The sequence below is a fragment of the Thalassophryne amazonica genome, chromosome 3 (genome assembly GCF_902500255.1).
Source record: "Thalassophryne amazonica chromosome 3, fThaAma1.1, whole genome shotgun sequence".
In the NCBI taxonomy this organism is placed as follows: Eukaryota; Metazoa; Chordata; class Actinopteri; order Batrachoidiformes; family Batrachoididae; genus Thalassophryne; species Thalassophryne amazonica.
In genome coordinates, this window is record NC_047105.1 from 148529261 (window position 1) to 148555179 (window position 25919).

Consider the following 25919-nt stretch of genomic DNA (forward strand, 5'->3'; position numbering starts at 1 on the left):
TAATATACCTATAAATGATAAATGTTGTATGGTTTTGTGAAGGGTGTAAAAAGCCTATTCATTGGTGAACAACTTGATAACGATTTATAATATACCTATAAATGATAATGTTGTATGGTTTTCTGAAGGGTGTAAAAAGCCATATCATTGGTGAACAACTTGATAACGATTTATAATATACCTATAAATGATAATGTTTTCTGAAGGGTGTAAAAAGCCATACTCATTGGTGACAACTTGATAACGATTTTATAATATACCTATAAATGATGAATGGTTTTCTGAAGGGTGTAAAAAGCCATATCATTGGTGAACAACTTGATAACGATTTTATAATATACCTATAAATGATGAATGGTTTTCTGAAGGGTGTAAAAAGCCATATCATTGGTGAACAACTTGATAACGATTTTATAATATACCTATAAATGATGAATGTTGTATGGTTTTCTGAAGGGTGTAAAAAGCCATATCATTGGTGAACAACTTGATAACGATTTTATAATATACCTATAATGATAATGTTGTATGGTTTTCTGAAGGGTGTAAAAAGCCATACTCATTGGTGAACAACTTGATAATGATTTTATAATATACCTATACGAGGTCTGTGAGAAAAGTATCTGACCTTTTTTTATATGCAAAAATATATGGATTTGATTCATATGTTTTTACGTCAGCCAAGCTTGAACCTTCGTGCGCATGCGTGAGTTTTTTCACGCCTGTCGGTTCCGTCATTCGCCTGTGGGCAGGCTTTGAGTGAGCACTGGTCCACCCCTCTCGTCGTTTTTTCACTGCGAGGAAATGGTGGAATGATTTGGGCTTTGTTCCATCAGAATTTTTTCAGAAACTGTTAGAGACAGGCAGCTGGAAACCATTCGGAAAATTCACATGGCTTTCGGTGAAAATTTTAATGGGCTTCACAGAGATTACGGAGTGTTACTACAGCTTTAAGGACGGCCCACAATGGCGCACGGCGCGCCGTGCTCCGAGCCGCGATCGACAGGCAGAAACCACCATTTAATTTCTAAACGGATCGCTGTATGGCTCCAGGACCATCGTGCGCAACTTCTCTGGTTATCACAAGAGCTGGACATCAGCGATTTTCCGGCAGATTTCACTTTTAACAAGAGATTTTCTCATGGAAAGCCGCGCGGAGGCTTCACGCGTCATGACGGATTCGCTGATGGAGCGAGACAAAGAAGACCTCCATTTTTGAGTGCCCAGCTCTCCACAATTTCTCTTATACGCACTCAACTGGTAAGCCACTGAAAGCCGAGATAGGCATGTCCCAACTTGTCCTCAAACACTCCAAAACATTTATCATTTGTAGGTATATTATAAAATCGTTTTTATAATATGGATGATTTATAATATACCTATAATGATAAATGTTGTATGGTATGGTTTTTGGCATATCATTTATAGATATACGATAATAATATTTATTACACACAGCTTCAGTCTAATATTAGTAATAAAGCTCATAGCAAGAACACCCCCAGCTCCAAAACAAATGCACAAGTAGACCAAATAAATGTCTTAAAATAGTATGTCCCACACAAAACTCAACATGTGGTGACACACAAGTCACTTATAATTATTATTATTATTATTAATGTCTATATGCTGGAATAAGGGATAGAACTCTTCAAATTATTGTTCATTACCTCCCATATCAATCATACTCACAGGTGAGATGTTCATCCACAGCCTTTGAACTGGTGATTTGTGCAGTTTTTAGCTCCTCATGAAGGTATTTTTTAACAAAATCACAAAGAATAAAGTTACCTGGTTAAAGATGAATAGAAAAGGAGCAGCACATGCGAGTGGAAGTACGATGGCCGGTTTGCTTCAAAAACAATTAGCTATCCAGTGTTATATAGAGATCAGTGGTCAAACCCAGCTGTTCTTGCAGAATGTCTAAAGTGCTGTGAACACACACTGAATTCTGAGTGGCTTTACCTGCTGCTGCCCCGTGTCCAGTCCCAAAGCTTTGACCAGCGCTGAGGGGTCGATGTACTTCCTGCTGCTGTTCTGCAGCAGAGCGAACAGATACTGCAGGTGTTCACAGACGGACTGAGGCTCATAGTCTGAAAGAGAAAGAAACCTTAAAAATCAACATGAGAAACGACAGGATGGTCCACAGAGACAAGAGCACACGTCCTCAAACACAGACAGACAAATATCCACAGAGACAAGAGCACACGTCCTCAACACACAGACAGACAAATATCCACAGAGACAAGAGCACACGTCCTCACACACACAGACAAATATCCACAGAGACAAGAGCACACGTCCTCAACACAGACAGACAAATATCCACAGAGACAAGAGCACACGTCCTCACACACACAGACAGACAAATATCCACAGAGACAAGAGCACACGTCCTCACACACACAGACAGACAAATATCCACAGAGACAAGAGCACACGTCCTCACACACACAGACAGACAAATATCCACAGAGACAAGAGCACACGTCCTCACACACAGACAGACAAATATCCACAGAGACAAAGCACACGTCCTCACACACACAGACAGACAAATATCCACGAGACAAGAGCACACGTCCTCAAACACACAGACAGACAAATATCCACAGAGACAAGAGCACACATCCTCACACACACAGACAGACAAATATCCACAGAGACAAGGGCACACGTCCTCAAACACACAGACAGACAAATATCTACAGAGACAAGAGCACACGTCCTCACACACAGACAGACAAATATCCACAGAGACAAGAGCACACGTCCTCAAACACAGACAGACAAATATCCACAGAGACAAGAGCACACGTCCTCACACACACAGACAGACAAATATCCACAGAGACAAGGGCACACGTCCTCAAACACACAGACAGACAAATATCCACAGAGACAAGAGCACACGTCCTCACACACACAGACAGACAAATCACACAGAGACAAGAGCACACGTCCTCACACACACAGACAGACAAATATCCACAGAGACAAGAGCACACGTCCTCACACACACAGACAGACAAATATCCACAGAGACAAGAGCACACGTCCTCAAACACAGACAGACAAATATCCACAGAGACAAGGGCACACATCCTCACACACACAGACAGACAAATATCCACAGAGACAAGGGCACACGTCCTCAACACAGACAGACAAATATCTACAGAGACAAGAGCACACGTCCTCACAACACAGACAGACAAATATCCACAGAGACAAGAGCACACGTCCTCAACACAGACAGACAAATACCACAGAGACAAGAGCACACGTCCTCACACACACAGACAGACAAATCCACAGAGACAAGAGCACACGTCCTCACACACACAGACAGACAAATATCCCAGAGACAAGAGCACACGTCCTCAAACACACAGACAGACAAATATCCACAGAGACAAGAGCACACATCCTCACACACACAGACAGACAAATATCCACAGAGACAAGGGCGCACGTCCTCACACACACAGACAGACAAATGTCCAGAGACGGAGCACACGTCCTCACACACACAGACAGACAATATCCACAGAGACAGGAGCACACGTCCTCACACACACAGACAGACAAATCCACAGAGACAGGAGCACATGTCCTCACACACACAGACATACAAATATTCACACAGACAGAGCACACGTCTTCACACACACAGACAGACAAATATCCACAGAGACAGGAGCACACGTCCTCAAACACAACACACAAATATCCACAGAGGCAGTAGCACACGTCCTCAAACACACAGACAAATGTCCACAGAGACAGTAGCACACATCCTCAAACACACAGACAGACAAATGTCCACAGAGACAGGAGCACACGTCCTCAAACACACAAACAGACAAATGTCCACAGAGACAGCACACATCCTCAAACACACAGACAGACAAATGTCCACAGAGACAGGAGCACACGTCCTCAAACACACAGACATCCACAGCATGATGTGCTCTGTACCGGAGTCTGTGTTGTGTTCCTGTGCCCGGGCGCTGTGGTACTGGTACAGGCTTGCACGCAGGTCAAGGTTGTGGAACCACACTTGAAGGAATGTGTTGACGTAGCATGTTGCACCCAAGTTGGTCAATCCAACAAATGTGTTCTGAGAATAGGAAAAAAGACATTCACCAATGTTTCTCAAGTACCTCCAGCTGTTGGTTTGAGATGAGATGAGATATACTTTATGGATCTCACAGTGGAGAAATTATGTTTACACTCCAGTTACCTCAGACTGCAATTAGTCCACAATTATTACTTGTTTACCGCAAGTTTTTAAGTAAGGTTCAAGAAGTCCGTTATCCGAATTGAGGCAAGTGGGTGAAGGCCACGCAGCAATCCTGAGATATCGCCGCCATCAGCTTGGGGGGAAGAATGCAGAAGGGGAAATGAATGACGTGAGCAGACGCCTGAGTGGGGAGTGTTTGATGGGGATAGAAGGGGATGGAGCATGCTTCAGTCCTGTGAAAAGCATTTTATTGTCTTTGTGAGTTGAGATAAGAAACAGCCAAATGTTCCCCAGACCGAAGAAATTCCTCTGGAGGGAAAACAGTCGGGCAATTTGACCTTCAGGCTTGATAAGTGGTTGTTGGAGTGGAGTGGAGTGTTGTGGTTGAGCAGTGAAAAACACTTTTTAACAGTTCCACTTGAACAACCAAATCCCAATTATGAATTAAGAATATTCCCAATTATGTATTAAGAATATCACCCGGCCTCTGAAATCAACTGCAAGGCACGAATATGCTCCAAGATGTCATCCAATATGCGTCTGAGTTCAAGAGTCATCGCAGTCTGAGAATGCACTGCCTTGCCAACCTCGTTAATCATGACGGACAAGCGAGGGGCCGTGGTTCTGATGCCCGCCGTCTTGCCAATTTTCCAGTTGATCAGGGCAGCACATAAGCCAAAAAGTACCAGCCCTGCTACCATGAGACCAAAAATTAATAAATACTCAACTTCCTCAATGGAGAAAGGCGCCAAGCATGAAACACGCCAAGACTCCCAGGAGTTGAGAACATAGCCCGCAGGATACGTTCCATCTGGGCAGGTAGGATCTCCCAGTCCTGACCTTCTTGTCGAAAAAATGGTGTCAATAGTGTTCAGAGACCACCTGATCAATTCCATGGTTAATCCAACAGTAGTCAAATAGATCCAGAATCCAATATATTTGAGGAATTCACAGTCTGGTGAAGTAGGGACTTGAAGCAGAGAGCAGAGATAAGCGAGAGTGGAGGAGATGCAACCGCCCTCGTCGGAGTCGCAAGCCTGAAAGTTCGGAAGCCGCCGATCGGCGGGTGATTCTCATCCCTGATATAGAGACTTTTCGGGCCACAGGTTTACTTATTTGTATTTTCTGCACATCAGAATTTTGGCTCTCTGTTGGGACTGTTTACACAGAGACTTTTTTACTTTTTTACCTTTTTACTTTTTTTTTTTTTTTACTTTTTTACTGTGCTCCAACGCCTAAGGAAGACCTCTAACGGTCGAAACATCGCGACGGAGCACTTTTATCAGCTAACTTTCATCAGCGTTGGCAAGCTAACTAGCTTGCTAACGCTTTTGTTTTTATTTATTTTTTTTATTATTATTTGTTTTAGCACTGTTGTCGTGCGTTATCTGTGCTGCTCCACAGCGTGTTTAGTCGATTTTTATTTTATTTTAGCACCGTTGTCGTGCGTTGCCTGTGCTGCTTCATGGCCTGTTTGGGTGCCTTGATTGGGGCACTCCTTCTGCTGAATCACCTCTAAATTATTTACACATTATTCACTTTGTTGTTTTTAGGAATCCGCTAGGTGCATAGCTACTAGCTCTTAGCCGATTTAGCATGGCGGCTTCTCCTGTCTCTCCCGTACTTTTCTGCTCTGGGTGTGAAATGTTTAGTTATTCTCCTCGGCCTCCTTGTAGCAGTAACGGTACTTGTAATAAGTGCAGCTTATTCGCAGCTTTGGAGGCCAGGCTGGCCGAATTGGAGACTCGGCTCCGCAACGTGGAAAATTCTACAGCTAGCCAGGCCCCTGTAGTCGGTGCGGACCAAGGTAGCTTAGCCGCCGTTAGTTCCCCCCTGGCAGATCCCGGGCAGTCGGGAAAGCAGGCTGACTGGGTGACTGTGAGGAGGAAGCGTAGCCCTAAACAGAAGCCCCGTGTACACCGTCAACCCTTTCACATCTCTAACCGTTTTTCCCCACTCGACGATACACTCGCCGAGGATCAAACTCTGGTTAATGGCGACTCTGTTTTGAGAAATGTGAAGTTAGCGACACCAGCAACCATTGTCAATTGTCTTCCGGGGGCCAGAGAAGGCGACATCGAAGGACATTTGAAATTGCTGGCTAAGGCTAAGCGTAAATTTGGTAAGATTGTAATTCACGTCGGCAGTAATGACACTCGGTTACGCCAATCGGAGGTCACTAAAATTAACATTAAATCGGTGTGTAACTTTGCAAAAACAATGTCGGACTCTGTTGTTTTCTCTGGGCCCCTCCCCAATCAGACCGGGAGTGACATGTTTAGCCGCATGTTCTCCTTGAATTGCTGGCTGTCTGAGTGGTGTCCAAAAAATGAGGTGGGCTTCATTGATAATTGGCAAAGCTTCTGGGGAAAACCTGGTCTTGTTAGGAGAGACGGCATCCATCCCACTTTAGATGGAGCAGCTCTCATTTCTAGAAATCTGGCCAATTTTCTTGGATCCTCCAAACTGTGACTGTCCAGCGTTGGGACCAGGAGGCAGAGCTGTGGTCTTATACACGTCTCTGCAGCTTCTCTCCCCCTGCCATCCCCTCATTATCCCATCCCCGTAGAGACGGTGCCTGCTCCCAGACCACCAATAACCAGCAAAAATCTATTTAAGCATAAAAATTCAAAAAGAAAAAAATAATATAGCACCTTCAATTGCACCACAGACTAAAACAGTTAAATGTGGTCTATTAAACATTAGGTCTCTCTCTTCTAAGTCCCTGTTGGTAAATGATATAATAATTGATCAACATATTGATTTATTCTGCCTAACAGAAACCTGGTTACAGCAGGATGAATATGTTAGTTTAAATGAGTCAACACCTCCGAGTCACACTAACTGTCAGAATGCTCGTAGCACGGGCCGTGGCGGAGGATTAGCAGCAATCTTCCATTCCAGCTTATTAATTAATCAAAAACCTAGACAGAGCTTTAATTCATTTGAAAGCTTGTCTCTTAGTCTTGTCCATCCAAATTGGAAGTCCCAAAAACCAGTTTTATTTGTTATTATCTATCGTCCACCTGGTCGTTACTGTGAGTTCTCTGTGAATTTTCAGACCTTTTGTCTGACTTAGTGCTTAGCTCAGATAAGATAATTATAGTGGGCGATTTTAACATCCACACAGATGCTGAGAATGACAGCCTCAACACTGCATTTAATCTATTATTAGACTCTATCGGCTTTGCTCAAAAAGTAAATGAGTCCACCCACCACTTTAATCATATCTTAGATCTTGTTCTGACTTATGGTATGGAAATAGAAGACTTAACAGTATTCCCTGAAAACTCCCTTCTGTCTGATCATTTTTTAATAACATTTACATTTACCTTGATGGACTACCCAGCAGTGGGGAATAAGTTTCATTACACTAGAAGTCTTTCAGAAAGCGCTGTAACTAGGTTTAAGGATATGATTCCTTCTTTATGTTCTCTAATGTCATATACCAACACAGAGCAGAGTAGCTACCTAAACTCTGTAAGGGAGTTAGAGTATCTCGTCAATAGTTTTACATCCTCTTTGAAGACAACTTTGGATGCTGTAGCTCCTCTGAAAAAGAGAGCTTTAAATCAGAAGTGTCTGACTCCGTGGTATAACTCACAAACTCGTAGCTTAAAGCAGATAACCCGTAAGTTGGAGAGGAAATGGCTTCTCACTAATTTAGAAGATCTTCACTTAGCCTGGAAAAAGAGTTTGTTGCTCTATAAAAAAGCCCTCCGTAAAGCTAGGACATCTTTCTACTCATCACTAATTGAAGAAAATAAGAATAACCTCAGGTTTCTTTTCAGCACTGTAGCCAGGCTGACAAAGAGTCAGAGCTCTATTGAGCTGAGTATTCCATTAACTTTAACTAGTAATGACTTCATGACTTTCTTTGCTAACAAAATTTTGACTATTACAGAAAAATTACTCATAACCATCCCAAAGATGTATCGTTATCTTTGGCTGCTTTCAGTGATGCCGGTATTTGGTTAGACTCTTTCTCTCCGATTGTTCTGTCTGAGTTATTTTCATTAGTTACTTCATCCAAACCATCAACATGTTTATTAGACCCCATTCCTGCCAGGCTGCTCAAGGAAGTCCTACCATTATTTAATGCTTCAATCTTAAATATGATCAATCTATCTTGTTAGTTGGTTATGTACCACAGGCCTTTAAGGTGGCAGTACTTAAACCATACTTAAAAAGCCATCACTTGACCCAGCTATCTTAGCTAATTATAGGCCAATCTCCAACCTTCCTTTTCTCTCAAGAATCTTGAGAGGGTAGTTGTAAAATAGCTAACTGATCACCTGCAGAGGAATGGTCTATTTGAAGAGTTTCAGTCAGGTTTTAGAATTCATCATAGTACAGAAACAGCATTAGTGAAGGTTACAATGATCTTCTTATGGCTTCGGACAGTGGACTTATCTCTGTGCTTGTTCTGTTGGACCTCAGTGCTGCTTTTGATACTGTTGACCATAAAATTTTATTACAGAGATTAGAGCATGTCATAGTATTAAAGGCACTGCGCTGCGGTGGTTTGAATCATATTTGTCTAATAGATTACAGTTTGTTCATGTAAATGGGGAATCTTCTTCACAGACTAAAGTTAATTATGGAGTTCCACAAGGTTCTGGGCTAGGACCAATTTTATTTCACTTTATACATGCTTCCTTAGGCAGTATTATTAGACGGTATTGCTTAAATTTTCATTGTTACGCAGATGATACCCAGCTTTATCTATCCATGAAGCCAGAGGATACACACCAATTAGCTAAACTGCAGGATTGTCTTACAGACATAAAGACATGGATGACCTCTAATTTCCTGCTTTTAAACTCAGATAAAACTGAAGTTATTGTACTTGGCCCCACAAATCTTAGAAGCATGGTGGTCTAACCAGATCGTTACTCTGGATGGCATTACCCTGATCTCTAGTAATACTGTGAGAAATCTTGGAGTCATTTTTGATCAGGATATGTCATTCAAAGCGCATATTAAACAAATATGTAGGACTGCCTTTTTGCATTTACGCAATATCTCTAAAATCAGAAAGGTCTTGTCTCAGAGTGATGCTGAAAAACTAATTCATGCATTTATTTCCTCTAGGCTGGACTATTGTAATTCATTATTATCAGGTTGTCCTAAAAGTTCCCTAAAAAGCCTTCAGTTAATTCAAAATGCTGCAGCTAGAGTACTGACGGGGACTAGAAGGAGAGAGCATATCTCACCCATATTGGCCTCTCTTCATTGGCTTCCTGTTATTCTAGAATAGAATTTGAAATTCTTCTTCTTACTTATAAGGTTTTGAATAATCAGGTCCCATCTTATCTTAGGGACCTCGTAGTACCATATCACCCCAATAGAGCGCTTCGCTCTCAGACTGCAGGCTTACTTGTAGTCCTTGGGTTTGTAAGAGTAGAATGGGAGGCAGAGCCTTCAGCTTTCAGGCTCCTCTCCTGTGGAACCAGCTCCCAATTCAGATCAGGGAGACAGACACCCTCTCTACTTTTAAGATTAGGCTTAAAACTTTCCTTTTTGCTAAAGCTTATAGTTAGGGCTGGATCAGGTGACCCTGAACCATCCCTTAGGTATGCTGCTATAGACGTAGACTGCTGGGGGGTTCCCATGATGCACTGTTTCTTCTTTCTCTTTTTGCTCTGTATGCACCACTCTGCATTTAATCATTAGTGATTGATCTCTGCTCCCCTCCACAGCATGTCTTTTCCTGGTTCTCTCCCTCAGCCCAACCAGTCCCAGCAGAAGACTGCCCCTCCCTGAGCCTGGTTCTGCTGGAGGTTTCTTCCTGTTAAAAGGGAGTTTTTTCCTTCCCACTGTAGCCAAGTGCTTGCTCACAGGGGGTCGTTTTGACCGTTGGGGTTTTTACGTAATTATTGTATGGCCTTGCCTTACAATATAAAGCGCCTTGGGGCAACTGTTTGTTGTGATTTGGCGCTATATAAAAAAAAAAAAAAAAAAAAAAAAAAAAAAAAAAAAGTGTTTTTGAAAAAACGAGTTAGAAGTAACATCATGTCATTCCTAAACCCCACTTCAGACCCAAACCAATTTACTTACGAGGCCAACAGGTCAACAGAGGACGCCGTGACCGCTGCTCTCGACACCACACTGACCCACCTGGACCAACAGGGTAACTACACCCATCTTCTCTTTGTGCATTATAGTTCAGCGTTCAACACCAGCCTTCCCCATGGCCCAGTGAGGAAGCTGCCTGAACCTCAGTCTACCTCAGTCCACATGTCTTTGGATTAAGGACTTCCTGTTAGGTGGCTCACAGAGAGTCAGGATTGGCCCCCACATATCCACAGCTCTCACACTCAGCATCGGTTCCCCTCAGGGCTGTGTGCTGAGCCCGTTGCTCTTCACCCTCTACACCTCTGACTGCACCCCGTCCACACCAGCAACAGCCAGTCAGCTGTATCACTGGAGGAGATGAGTCCATCTACTGGGAGGAGGTGGAACAGCTGATGGTGTGGTGTATAGAAAATAACCTGCTCCTGAACACATCCAAAACCAAGGCGTGAATCACAGACTTCAGCAGAAACCAAACAGACTTTCAGCCCGTTATCACTGGGGGGACCTGTGTGGACAGGGTCAGGGACTTCTGTTTTCTGGGAGTCCACAGAGAGGAGAAGCTGACCTGGGACAGGAACACCACACACTTGGTAAAGAAGGCACTGGAATCCTGCCATGGAGAGCATCCTCACATACTGCCTCTGGACGTGGTTTGCCAGCTGCACGGGGCAAACAGGAAAGAGCTCCAGAGGGTACCAAAATGGCAGAGAAGATCACTGGGTGCCAGTGTTGTGGTCTGATTCGTCCCCCCGTCTGATCGGCCCCATTAGCTTCACCGCACACGCCTTTAGACATAGGGGGACCAATCAGACAGGGGGCCTAATCAGACCACGACATGGGATCTTGTGTAAGAGATGTTTTCAGTAAAAGTAAAGTTTTGCTGCTTTGGGTACCTCTACCCTGTCATAACCTACCCAGGCCTTTGTTTCGTGAGTAGCTTTATAAACATTTACAGAAGCAAACGAACTGCAGAACAATGTGCTTAGCCCTTAACCTAGCAGTTCCTTCTCTACTTAACACTCCCAGTGTCGCCGACCAAACAGTGTCCCCTAAAAAACGGTCCCCCCTGCCTTCACTGCTCATGCGTCATTACTGTGCATCAGCCGCAGTTCACTGATTATCACCTCGTTTCTGCTTCAAACTGCCTCCAGTCATCATCATCTGTCTCAGCGATAGATATCTGAAGCTTTTGTACACAATCATTTCCACATAAATTCGGCATCAGTTCATAAGAAAGATTGGAGAAGCTGCTGCTGCTTTCACTGCACCTCCGTCATTTCAAACAGACAGTAGCGACTCACCGACTATTGCCTTGTTTCTACTTAAAACTGACTTCAGAACCGAGGTCTCAAACTGATTCCAGAAAGGGCTGAGAGCCACTCCACTCCAACCACTCCATCAGGTGATATCACTGATTAACTGATTCCATCTGCTCAAAGTGATATTAATCAGTGAAATCACCTGATGGAAAAGCCTGCACCCTCTTGGCACTTTCTGGAATCAGTTTGAGACCTCTGCTTTGGAATGACATAAGAGGTTTCACCCTGTCATCTGATGGTTAATACTCACATTATTCCCTTTGATGGCTTTGGGTGTCGAGACTCGGTCTCAGACGAGCTGCTGTGGTCCAAAATGACGCATGTGCAGTGAATCAATCAATCAACAACTTTATTAATCCCACAACGGGCAATTTCATTTGACCAGTCCGTTTAAGAAAAAAATTAAATAAAATAACAATATATAACAACAATAAAACTAATAAAAAACAAATGAAACAGACTTAAGAAGTTAAAATGAATAGCAAGAATAAAGAAATAAATAAAAACATGGCAGACCTATGGAGCATTTAAAAATCGAATTGCCGAAGGTATAAACGACTTTAAAAACCGGTTGGTTCTATACATGGGTTACGCATAACGGATTCCTAAAGGAAGCAGGGAAAACTCTCCTAAGAGAACATGACCTGACATGGACAAGATGATTTCAGCCTTCTGGAGGATCTGTTGATTACAAAAAGAGTGTAAATCTTTGTTTCACTCCGATAATCTTTGAACAAATTTTATGTTGTTCAGGCTGTTTGTGTCTTTCACTGAGAGGCTGTGAAACCAGCAGATAAATAAACAACACAAAAGACTCAATAAAAGACTGATAAAAACAACAAAGGATTGCAGGCCTGATAGAAAAAGAGTTCAGTTTACAGAGAAGATAAATTCTTTGCTGTCCTCGCTTCACAATGGTGTCTGTGTTCACATCAAACTTCAGCTTGTCTTCAAAAATAGTCCCCAAAAACTTATATGATGTGACAAGTTCCACTTCTTCATTGTGTATGATGCTCTCCTTGGCCACATCCCTGTTACGTCTGAAGTCAAAGATCATTTCTTTAGTTTGGACACATTTAAATCCAAAAAGTTGTTATCACACCAACAAATGAAAATCTGATAAAACAGCTCCGTGGTCTGAGTCTGAACCGTGGAGAACAGACAACAGTACAGTGTCATCAGAAGGCAGGCGGACCAATTTTTATGGAGGGACAGTTGGTATGCGACACCCGGCAAACCTCTTGTGCACACCACGCTGCTCAGTGTAACAGCAACACCGCGTGGCTAATGTGAGATCTGTCACAAACACATCACATCCCAACTCAGTTTTTCCCCTCACTGGATTTGAAATGATAGACAGGTGCCAAAATGAACCCCAAAAGTTGGGAAGCCGCGGATCAGCGGGTGATTCTCATCCCTGATATAGAGACTTTTAGGGCACGTGTTTACTTATTTGCGTTTTTTTGTTATTGTTGTTGTACATTAGGGCTGAAACGATTAGTCGAGTAACTCGAATAATTCGATTACAAAAAATGTTCGAGGCAAATTCTGTGACTCAAAGCTTCGTTAATGAGTAGTACATATGCCAAGCCTGTGTGTGGCGCTGCAATGTCCGCAGGCAAAAAAAAAAAACAGAAGAAGACTGGAGCATAACAGCTAATCAAATTAGCAACAATAGCTACCGCTTTCCAACGAGACACAGAATAAAATAAAGGCTTTTAAGAGAAAGATGGTCCACGCAGATCATCTGAAATAGACTTACTGTGCATTTAAAGCGAAGCAGTGTGTTTGTCTATTTTTAAAAAAACACACGATCTGCTTTACGTGGGGAGGGACCATTGACCCGGTGGCCGGCTGCTGTCTCTCTCTGCCCAGTGTGAGGGGCTCTCAGACCAGGCCAGTCACAGCTCTGTCCCCGGCTACACTGACAAACAGCAGATGTCCACTCTTTCTTCTGTGTTTACCTCAGACTCACACTGAGTGTTTGACTTTTTAATTTTGCATCTTTGTGCAACACACAAACACTTCACAAACACAATAACTTAAAAAAAAAAAAAAAACTACAAGGCTTGCATGTTCAACCTCCAGCTGAAATGCATCTGCTGAATCACAGAGGGATTAAAAAAAAAAAAAAAAAATCACGCAGGCACCCAGTCCATAAACCTTTATAAAGAAAAAACAAAACTTAAACATTGTTACATTTTACAAGTTGGAGAAAACAAAACAGAAAGCCACATCCCATCGCCATTTCAGCAAAATGCCAACACTTTGGTGCAGTGACATTGTGCCATTGCTTAGGGAGAACCCTGGGCTATTGATGTTGTTTAAAAATGCAGAAGTACTTTTTATCTGATTACTCGATTAATCGCCAGAATAATCAATAGAATACTCGATTACTAAAATAATCGATAGCTGCAGCCCTGTTGTACATTGTGTAGAATTTTGGTTCTGTACTTATACTGTTCTGAAAAATTAAAAATTAGTTAAGGAAAAAAAAAATTTAAGTTAAGGTTGAAGCCTGGTCCACTCCGCAGTTCATCTGCATCTGATTTCTTGAAGATACAGTAGTATTAATCAATCAATCAATCAATTTTTTTTTATATAGCGCCAAATCACAACAAACAGTTGCCCCAAGGCGCTTTATATTGTAAGGCAAGGCCATACAATAATTATGTAAAACCCCAACGGTCAAAACGACCCCCTGTGAGCAAGCACTTGGCTACAGTGGGAAGGAAAAACTCCCTTTTAACAGGAAGAAACCTCCAGCAGAACCAGGCTCAGGGAGGGGCAGTCTTCTGCTGGGACTGGTTGGGGCTGAGGGAGAGAACCAGGAAAAAGACATGCTGTGGAGGGGAGCAGAGATCAATCACTAATGATTAAATGCAGAGTGGTGCATACAGAGCAAAAAGAGAAAGAAACAGTGCATCATGGGAACCCCCCAGCAGTCTACGTCTATAGCAGCATAACTAAGGGATGGTTCAGGGTCACCTGATCCAGCCCTAACTATAAGCTTTAGCAAAAAGGAAAGTTTTAAGCCTAATCTTAAAAGTAGAGAGGGTGTCTGTCTCCCTGATCTGAATTGGGAGCTGGTTCCACAGGAGAGGAGCCTGAAAGCTGAAGGCTCTGCCTCCCATTCTACTCTTACAAACCCTAGGAACTACAAGTAAGCCTGCAGTCTGAGAGCGAAGCGCTCTATTGGGGTGATATGGTACTACGAGGTCCCTAAGATAAGATGGGACCTGATTATTCAAAACCTTATAAGTAAGAAGAAGAATTTTAAATTCTATTCTAGAATTAACAGGAAGCCAATGAAGAGAGGCCAATATGGGTGAGATATGCTCTCTCCTTCCAGTCCTCGTTACTACTCTAGCTGCAGCATTTTGAATTAACTGAAGGCTTGTTAGGGAACTTTTAGGACAACCTGATAATAATGAATTACAATAGTCCAGCCTAGAGGAAATAAATGCATGAATTAGTTTTTCAGCATCACTCTGAGACAAGACCTTTCTAATTTTAGAGATATTGCGTAAATGCAAAAAAGCAGTCCTACATATTTGTTTAATATGCGCTTTGAATGACATATCCTGATCAAAAATGACTCCAAGATTTCTCACAGTATTACTAGAGGTCAGGGTAATGCCATCCAGAGTAAGGATCTGGTTAGACACCATGTTTCTAAGATTTGTGGGGCCAAGTACAATAACTTCAGTTTTATCTGAGTTTAAAAGCAGGAAATTAGAGGTCATCCATGTCTTTATGTCTGTAAGACAATCCTGCAGTTTAGCTAATTGGTGTGTGTCCTCTGGCTTCATGGATAGATAAAGCTGGGTATCATCTGCGTAACAATGAAAATTTAAGCAATACCGTCTAATAATACTGCCTAAGGGAAGCATGTATAAAGTGAATAAAATTGGTCCTAGCACAGAACCTTGTGGAACTCCATAATTAACTTTAGTCTGTGAAGAAGATTCCCCATTTACATGAACAAATTGTAATCTATTAGACAAATATGATTCAAACCACCGCAGCGCAGTGCCTTTAATACCTATGGCATGCTCTAATCTCTGTAATAAAATTTTATGGTCAACAGTATCAAAAGCAGCACTGAGGTCTAACAGAACAAGCACAGAGATGAGTCCACTGTCCGAGGCCATAAGAAGATCATTTGTAACCTTCACTAATGCTGTTTCTGTACTATGATGAATTCTAAAACCTGACTGAAACTCTTCAAATAGACCATTCCTCTGCAGATGATCAGTTAGCTGTTTTACAACTACCCTTTCAAGAATTTTTGAGAGAAAAGGAAGGTTGGAGATTGGCCTATAATTAGCTAAGATAGCTGGGTCAAGTGATGGCTTTTTAAGTAATGGTTTAATTACTGCCACCTTAAAAGCCTGTGGTACATAGCCAACTAACAAAGATAGATTGATCATATTTAAGATCGAAGCATTAAATAATGGTAGGGCTTCCTTGAGCAGCCTGGTAGGAATGGGGTCTAATAGACATGTTGATGGTTTGGATGAAGTAACTAATGAAATAACTCAGACAGAACAATCGGAGAGAAAGAGTCTAACCAAATACCGGCATCACTGAAAGCAGCCAAAGATAACGATACATCTTTGGGATGGTTATGAGTAATTTTTTCTCTAATAGTTAAAATTTTGTTAGCAAAGAAAGTCATGAAGTCATTACTAGTTAAAGTTAATGGAATACTCAGCTCAATAGAGCTCTGACTCTTTGTTAGCCTGGCTACAGTGCTGAAAAGAAACCTGGGGTTGTTCTTATATTCTTCAATTAGTGATGAGTAGAAAGATGTCCTAGCTTTACAGAGGGCTTTTTTATAGAGCAACAGACTCTTTTTCCAGGCTAAGTGAAGATCTTCTAAATTAGTGAGACGCCATTTCCTCTCCAACTTACGGGTTATCTGCTTTAAGCTACGAGTTTGTGAGTTATACCACAGAGTCAGGCACTTCTGATTTAAAGCTCTCTTTTTCAGAGGAGCTACAGCATCCAAAGTTGTCTTCAATGAGGATGTAAAACTATTGACGAGATACTCTATCTCACTTACAGAGTTTAGGTAGCTACTCTGCACTGTGTTGGTATATGGCATTAGAGAACATAAAGAAGGAATCATATCCTTAAACCTAGTTACAGCGCTTTCTGAAAGACTTCTACTGTAATGAAACCTATTCCCCACTGCTGGGTAGTCCATCAGAGTAAATGTAAATGTTATTAAGAAATGATTAGACAGAAGGGAGTTTTCAGGGAATACTGTTAAGTCTTCTATTTCCATACCATAAGTCAGAACAAGATCTAAGATATGATTAAAGTGGTGGGTGGACTCATTTACATTTTGAGCAAAGCCAATACAGTCTAATAATAGATTAAATGCAGTGTTGAGGCTGTCATTCTCAGCATCTGTGTGGATGTTAAAATCGCCCACTATAATTATCTTATCTGAGCTAAGCACTAAGTCAGACAAAAGGTCTGAAAATTCACAGAGAAACTCACAGTAACGACCAGGTGGACGATAGATAATAACAAATAAAACTGGTTTTTGGGACTTCCAATTTGGATGGACAAGACTAAGAGTCAAGCTTTCAAATGAATTAAAGCTCTGTCTGGGTTTTTGATTAATTAATAAGCTGGAATGGAAGATTGCTGCTAATCCTCCGCCTCGGCCCGTGCTACGAGCGTTCTGACAGTTAGTGTGACTCGGGGGTGTTGACTCATTTAAACTAACATATTCATCCTGCTGTAACCAGGTTTCTGTAAAGCAGAATAAATCAATATGTTGATCAATTATTATATCATTTACCAACAGGGACTTAGAAGAGAGAGACCTAATGTTTAATAGACCACATTTAACTGTTTTAGTCTGTGGTGCAGTTGAAGGTGCTATATTATTTTTCTTTTTGAATTTTTATGTTTAAATAGATTTTTGCTGGTTATTGGTGGTCTGGGAGCAGGACACCGTCTCTACGGGGATGGGGTAATGAGGGGATGGCAGGGGGAGAGAAGCTGCAGAGAGGTGTGTAAGACTACAACTCTGCTTCCTGGTCCCAACCCTGGATAGTAACGGTTTGGAGGATTTAAGAAAATTGGCCAGATTTCTAGAAATGAGAGCTGCTCCATCCAAAGTGGGATGGATGCCGTCTCTCCTAACAAGACCAGGTTTTCCCCAGAAGCTTTGCCAATTATCTATGAAGCCCACCTCATTTTTTGGACACCACTCAGACAGCCAGCAATTCAAGGAGAACATGCGGCTAAACATGTCACTCCCGGTCCGATTGGGGAGGGGCCCAGAGAAAACTACAGAGTCCGACATTGTTTTTGCAAAGTTACACACCGATTCAATGTTAATTTTAGTGACCTCCGATTGGCGTAACCGGGTGTCATTACTGCCGACGTGAATTACAATCTTACCAAATTTACGCTTAGCCTTAGCCAGCAGTTTCAAATTTCCTTCAATGTCGCCTGCTCTGGCCCCCGGAAGACAATTGACTATGGTTGCTGGTGTCGCTAACTTCACATTTCTCAAAACAGAGTCGCCAATAACCAGAGTTTGATCCTCGGCGGGTGTGTTGCCGAGTGGGGAAAAAAATGGTTCGAAATGTGAACAGGTTGGCGGTGTACACGGGGCTTCTGTTTAGAACTACGCTTCCTCCTCACAGTCACCCAGTCGGCCTGCTTTCCCGGCTGCTCGGGATCTGCCAGAGGGGAAACTAACGGCGGCTAAGCTACCTTGGTCCGCACCGACTACAGGGGCCTGGCTAGCTGTAGAATTTTCCACGGTGCGGAGCCGAGTCTTCAATTCGCCCAGCCTGGCCTCCAAAGCTACGAATAAGCTACACTTATTACAAGTACCATTACTGCTAAAGGAGGCCGAGGAATAACTAAACATTTCACACCCAGAGCAGAAAAGTGCGGGAGAGACAGGAGAAGCCGCCATCCTAAATCGGCTAAGAGCTAGTAGCTGTGCTAAGCTAGCAGATTCCTAAAAACACGCAAAGTGAATAATGTGTAAATAATTTAGAGGTGATTCAGCAGAGGGAGTGCTTTAGTTAAGGCACGTGAAGATTACACTGGGAAACAAACAGATCTAGATAACTAGATCTAACTGCGCAGATTAAACAGCTAACAGATACAGCAAAACACCACTGTGCTCCGGAACAGGAAGTGATACAATACTGCAGTGAGAGCCAACCACCCGATGTATGGCACCATCTCACCATGTGTGGGCGGCTGTAATGTCCAGGGAGTGAACACCAACACAAACCTTGTCTCGACGCTCTGAGTTTGGGTCGTCAATATTGTGGAAAGTGTTTTCATCGATCTCCCTGAGCCATGCCTGTTCACCGATACCCACGAGGCAATTTGGATTCCCTTTACAATTCCTCCTGTTGAAAAAAGAAAAAAATAAAGTCATGTTCACCCTTAGTTTACTGAAGCGGTGGCGAAAAGTAAAACTATTTTCTCTGTGGAAGGTTGTGAAATTAACCACATTTCAAAGTGCAAAAAAAGTTCATATAAAAAGCTACAATTGATATAATATTTGATATAATATTCTTGCTGCTGCATCCCTGCCAACTGTGATCAGTAATGACGGCTGTACATCATGTTCATCTAAAAGCTTATATTTCTGTGTTCCAACTTTATTACAAATAGACTGCTGCTAGAGATAAGTTTCCACAAGTCAATCAATCAATCAATCAATTTTTTTATATAGCGCCAAATCACAACAAACAGTTGCCCCAAGGCGCTTTATATTGTAAGGCAAGGCCATACAATAATTATGTAAAACCCCAACGGTCAAAACGACCCCCTGTGAGCAAGCACTTGGCTACAGTGGGAAGGAAAAACTCTCTTTTAACAGGAAGAAACCTCCAGCAGAACCAGGCTCAGGGAGGGGCAGTCTTCTGCTGGGACTGGTTGGGGCTGAGGGAGAGAACAGGAAAAAGACATGCTGTGGAGGGGAGCAGAGATCGATCACTAATGATTAAATGCACAGTGGTGCATACAGAGCAAAAAGAGAAAGAAACAGTGCATCATGTGCGTCAAGTAAGAGGAGTTTATCCGTGAGGACAAACGAGGTTTTTGGATGTTAAATCAATGACCACAAAGACAACATAAGTACACACCAAGTCTGAAGATATTTCACGATAGTCGTTCAAAAAAAATGCTAAATTCTACAACCTGACTGGACCAGACAACCAATGTTTTGAATGTGACACACACACACAAAATGTTTCACTGTCAACAAGTGGTGAGTATAATAATACAATAACATGCTGTTGTCGTGCGGTATGCATTTTTCAGAGGCCCTCCGTTCACGCCTGAGTTAGACGAGGGCGAATATCTGTCATTTTGGGTGGACTGGGCGTGAACAGAGGGACTCAGAAAATGCATACCGCACAACAACAGCATGTTATTTGTATTATTATCACTTTTTACTGAGATACACAACACGTAACGCATACATAAAAGTTGGCTCACTTAACTTTTGTCGTGTCGGCTGGCGCACACGCTGCTCTCCAAATTCACCAGTGCGTCCTCATCAAGCTGGTTGCTTTAGCTGCTGTTCATTGTCATACTATCCATGAGAAAATCATCTGGAATATCCACAGTGGGACCAACACACACCTCTCGCCTTTTCATCTTTTCCTCTGTGGACAGTCCACCCCCCCCCGTGGACAGTTCTTGGGCTGCACGCGCTATGACGTCATTTGTTTACACACAGCAGGTGGGTATAGCCAGGTAGCGTTGACATAAATCTACGATACCAGCCTAGCAACGCCCCGGTAAAGTGATAATAATGTTCCTTATCACGCCCGTTTACACTGCATGTCCATATTAGACAAAGAAAATGGAGACGTCATAGCCACGTCACATCCAAATGAACAACAAATGCCCGCAGAAATGTTCCTGCTCATTAGGGCTGTGCGATGTGTTGTATGAACATCGCCATCACGATGTGCGCGTGTGTCACAGTCACATCACAAGTACTCGTAATGTGGCATAATTAAGCATGCACGTTTACGATAAAGCTAAAGACTCATTTGCAACTTTCATGACTAACCAACAAAGATGTTGAAGAGGCTGAGTTTACTCAAAGGATCCTGGTAATGCCACTGTGTGACGTGCATCTTCTCTCAATCAAGCTCTCAGCTGAAAAATGATAACTTGTGTGGTTTTCCATGGCCGAACACGATACTTTGAAAACGTGTCCCAGTGTGGATACATCTGAAAACATTGGATGTGTGTCTCTGTGTGTTTCTGAAACGATGATGTCATAGCACCGCCTCTGTAACATCAGCCGCTCATAATGAGTAATGCTGTTGTTAAGAGTGCAATTTAACACACACCTCTTTTATGTCTTTGTGGATCATTAATGTGATTTATTTTTGTTGCGAGCAGAGTGCTAAAGCGACGATGGGATGGAGGGCTGTGGTGAATGTTGATTGTGAATAAGTGGAATAAAATAACTGCTGAAGGGTTTCAGCTTTTTAAAATAAGTTGTTCTACAGGTGGCTTTCTTCAGCTCAGGCTGAAAAACACACCTGGAGCACCATATTACAACATTGAGGGACTTCTTTAAAAGCCTGTGTTATTCACAAGCAGTTTCATTGATGAGGAATTAACACATTTCCAGACATTGTCTTCCAAAACCAGGGCGTCTTTTTGTGTATACCAGTTTTCAGACTGTGATGATGAATCCACATCACAGGTCAGAATGGAAGACTTTATATTTACTCTGTGTGCTGCTTTGAAAAGTTCTGGCTTTTGCCGCTAATTTGATTAGAACCTAGGGATGGGTATTGATAAGATTTTATCGATACCATTATTGATTCCCCTTATGTGTGCTGCTTTGAAAAGTTCTGGCTTTTGCTGCTAATTTGATTAGAACCTAGGGAAGGGCATTGATAAGATTTTATCGATACCATTATTGATTCCGCTTATCGATACTTCTTGTGAATTTTCTGCATACTAAAAGTAGGCTTTACAGGTTTTCTATGTCAAAGGGGAAAAGCCAGGTACGACAGCCCAAATCCCTTCATCATGTCCAGAAGGCTGGGGAAGGTTGTTAAGTGGGCAATGTCATTCTGGGTTAGCCAGTACATGGCCCTCAGTGAGGCAGTCGGAGTCCGTGGACATTTTAAGTCAAGACAGTGAGGCAGTCGGAGTCCGTGGACATTTTAAGTCAAGACTTAAAACCTATTTTATTCTCTTTCTCATGAGTAGTTTTTATTTTATGTTTTTATTTATTCTTTTGCTTCTGCTTTTAATTAAGTATTTGAATTTTTTTATTTATTTATTTTAATTTTTTATGTTGAACTGTTCTGTGTGAGGCACCTTGAGATGGCCATTGTTGTAATTTGACGCTTTATACTAAGTCCCTTTGGCTGCTCCCTTGTTTGCACTCAGGGTCACCACAGCAATCCAAGGTGGATCTGCATGTTGAATTGGCACAGGTTTTATGCCGGATGCCCTTCCTGACGCAATTCCACATTACATGGAGAAATGTGGGCAGGGGTGGGATTTGTACCCGGAACCTTCTGAACTGAAACCAAGCGGCATTCACCACTTGGCCACCACCGCTTTATAAGCTGATTAAATTGAAAATGAACAACATTTTATTGAGTTTTAAAGTAAATAAATATGAAACTGGTTACTGGATCCTTAAACTCTGGACATAATAAACTCTACATGGTGGATCCTTGATCTCTGGACATGAACAGAAATAAAATCTTAGTTTTTGTCAAAAGCATTTCCTTTCAGACATTATTATTGGCAAGAATGTCTTTCCATATCTGAGCTGAGCTCTACAGCTCACTGCGATGCACGTCAGGTTCATAAAGAATGCAGGACGTCTCATTATGGGAGGAAAAAACTTTTAGTCAATTGTAGTTTATTGTCTGTATTGCAACGTTTGTAAAGAGGTGTCATTTTATTTAAAGCGCAATTTGTTTTTAAGTTATTCATTCCGAATGGACTCTGTCTCAGCAGAGAGCCGCGCAGCGTTTAGAGCTGTGCAAATGGAACGGAGGACGACTCTCGTTTCTTGACAGCAACAAGACAACAGTCCCAGTTAGTGACTTTAATACACACAAAAGTGACTCGTGATATTTTAATGGCTTTGAGAGGGGTTAAGAAGCAGACTTGCCGCTTCTGAAGAGCAGCGAATCAAAGAGCCACGAGCCATTGAATCAAAGCATTGCTTCATTGATTCACGCTTCAAACTGGAGTCGCACTGCAGAAACGGTTGATTACAGACCCGTTATGCTGTATTGAAAATAAGTGTAACGGTCCAAAATAAGCGTAACGGTCCAAAATTATATCGTAACAGGCCATAAAGCAAGTCTGCGCTAGCTAGAACCTTGCAAATGTATTAAAAACTGTAATTTTTTATTAATTTTTGTTTATATATTAATAATAATAATAACAGCAACAACAACAATAATAGTAATAATAACTAATAATGCTACAATACAATTTTAGAGTAAGAGACAAAAAGAACCTGATTAAAACACAACAGAAAATATAAAACCAACTAACAATGAACATGAAAAAATACATACAGAAATAAATAAGTGTTTCCTGTGAACACCTAGTGACTCTTACATCTCCACTTCATCCCTGCTTTATTTAAGATTAATAACAATTTGTTTTGGTCAAAGCATATTTTCAATTTGTTCATTTTTTCAGTGATTTCCTCCAAGACTATCTGCCAAACTAGAAAACTGCTGCATCCTAGTAAGAGCAGAATACTACTGGAATGAATTTGAATAAGGAAAGTTGGGTTTTTTCCCCTCACTAAATGGATGCTGCACTCACAGCAGTTTATTGTCTAGAATAGTCCCAGATTGCATTTCACAGCTTCTAGAATTCAAACATTTCGTGCAGGTGGTGTTGGGGGGTAATTTTGGGTTTCAGCTTTTTTTGTTTTTTACCACTTTCATCCCTGAATGTGTCAATCGTGAGTCACTTTTGTGCAGATTAAACTCACTAACTGGGACTCCTGTCTTGTTGGGAGAAAGAAACAAGAATTGTCCTCCGTTCTGTTCACACAGCTCCAAATGCTGCGCGGCTCTCTGCCTAGTCAAGTTAGAACGATAGAGTCCAGTCAGAATTAATAAATTCGAAGTGAAACACCATTTAGATCAAATGACACCTCTTTCTAAATGTTGTAATACAAACTGCAATCAATAAAAAGGTTTTTTCTTCCCAAAATGAGACGTCCTGCGCTGATGTGCAGCAGCCAGCTGAGCTCAGCTCAGAGGTACGGAGAGACATTCATGCCAAAATGTCTGAAAGGAAATGCTTTTGACAAAAAACTACAGATTTTATTTTTATTTATGTCCAGACATTAATGACCAATTTAAAATGTTGACATAGAAAACCTGTAATTGCCCAGTTACACAGCAATTATGAAGGGCAAGGAAGCCCTAACAAAACAAGAAATCTGAACTTTCGTTGGCATCATTTAACCTTCGCGCAGCTTCGTTCCTGCAGCTGGCGATTCGTCAGGATTTTTAAACTGTTGAAAAATTTGAACGAAGGGCAACGAAAACCTCAATTCGTCCGTGTTTCATTTTGCTGTCGTGCTTGATGTTTTAATCGTTTGTTTAGTTTTTGTAACGTTATTGTTTAATTTGACTTCGTTCAAGCAGCTGAATGTTTTCACACCATGCAGAAGCCGGTTTGTGAGCACTGAGGCTGCTGCTGCTTCATGTACCGTCAGAAATTACAGGGCAAACTCAGCCTGTTTGCTTGGATTTTTTTTTTTTTTTTTTTATCTGGGTGGACAGTCAGCTTGACTGGGCTCAGGCACCTTACATTGGCCAGAATTAATCTTTGTGTGGATACAATGAATTATTTTGCCACAAGCAACTGCTGAATTTGAAACAAAAGAGTTGTGTAATTTCCGATGGTACTTGAATGCAGCATTAGCGGTAGCAGCAGCTGCTGCATGCGCTTATTATTTTTTATTAAATATAACATGAGTGTAGGAATGACAATCCAGTCCATCTGTACATGTGGCAACGGGTAGATAATTAAAAGATTATATAAAGAGCTGTTCTGGAAGGCAGAATTCACGTTGTGGATCAGTCATCAGCTGGTGAAATAACCGCACACGGGGAGTCAATGCGCATCCACACGCACTGATCAGTTTACTGCTCTGATATATTCAATCATCTTTACACTTATATTTACAACCCCTGGCAATAATTAGGAATCACCGGCCCTCGGAGGATGTTCACTCAGTTGTTTAATTTTGTAGAAAAAAAGCAGATCACAGACATGACACAAAACTAAAGTCATTTCAAATGGCAACTTTCTGGCTTTAAGAAACACTATAAGAAATCAAGAAAAAAAAATTGTGGCAGTCAGTAACGGTTACTTTTTTAGACCAAGCAGAGGGAAAAAAAAAAAATATGGACTCACTCAATTCTGAGGAATAAATTATGGAATCACCCTGTAAATTTTCATCCCCAAAACTAACACCTGCATCAAATCAGATCTGTTCGTTAGTCTGCATCTAAAAAGGAGTGATCACACCTTGGAGAGCTGTTGCACCAAGTGGACTGACATGAGTCATGGCTCCAACACGAGAGGTGTCAATTGAAACAAAGGAGAGGATTATCAAACTCTTAAAAGAGGGTAAATCATCACGCAGTGTTGCAAAAGATCTTGGCTGTTCACAGTCAGCTGTGTCTAAACTCTGGACCAAATACAAACAACATGGGAAGGTTGTTAAAGGCAAACATACTGGTAGACCAAGGAAGACATCAAAGCGTCAAGACAGAAAACTTAAAAACAATATGTCTCAAAAATCGAAAATGCACAACAAAACAAGTGAGGAACGAATGGGAGGAAACTGGAGTCAACGTCTGTGGCCGAACTGTAAGAAATCGCCTAAAGGAAATGGGATTTACATACAGAAAAGCTCAACGAAAGCCGTCTGTCAGATCCCGCTTTTTTTTTTTTTAGATACACGGCACACGCTCACCCTCCGACGAGTGTGTTTGTGTACAAAACCAGCTCTCCGTCTCTGGGGTCCGACCTTCGTGTCTCCACGGGTATTACCCGGCAGGGCTGCACAAAGGCTGTTTAAGCTGGTGGCGAGGAGATTCGTCTAGCCGCTCACTGCCTCCATCCGGACGTCCACCCCGCTGACGCTGATCTCGCACCCCGGTCGAATAGCCTTCTCTGGAACCAGGATACGAACCGGCCACGCCTGTTAACGGCAGCTCTCCTCTTATGGATCAGGGCTC

At 41.9% G+C, this 25919-nt stretch overlaps 1 protein-coding gene across 1 annotated transcript in view; it reads right to left on the reverse strand.

Annotated features, from left to right (window-relative positions):
• Positions 1 to 25919, reverse strand: part of usp48 (ubiquitin specific peptidase 48) — a 59656-nt gene that overhangs the window by 29833 nt on the left and 3904 nt on the right. Inside the window, exons 2-4 of the mRNA XM_034167508.1 lie at positions 18923 to 19043; positions 3982 to 4123; positions 1966 to 2093 (exon numbers count right to left, since the gene is read on the reverse strand). Coding sequence (XP_034023399.1) covers positions 1966 to 2093; positions 3982 to 4123; positions 18923 to 19043 — 391 coding nt within the window. The remainder of the gene's footprint in view (positions 1 to 1965; positions 2094 to 3981; positions 4124 to 18922; positions 19044 to 25919) is intronic.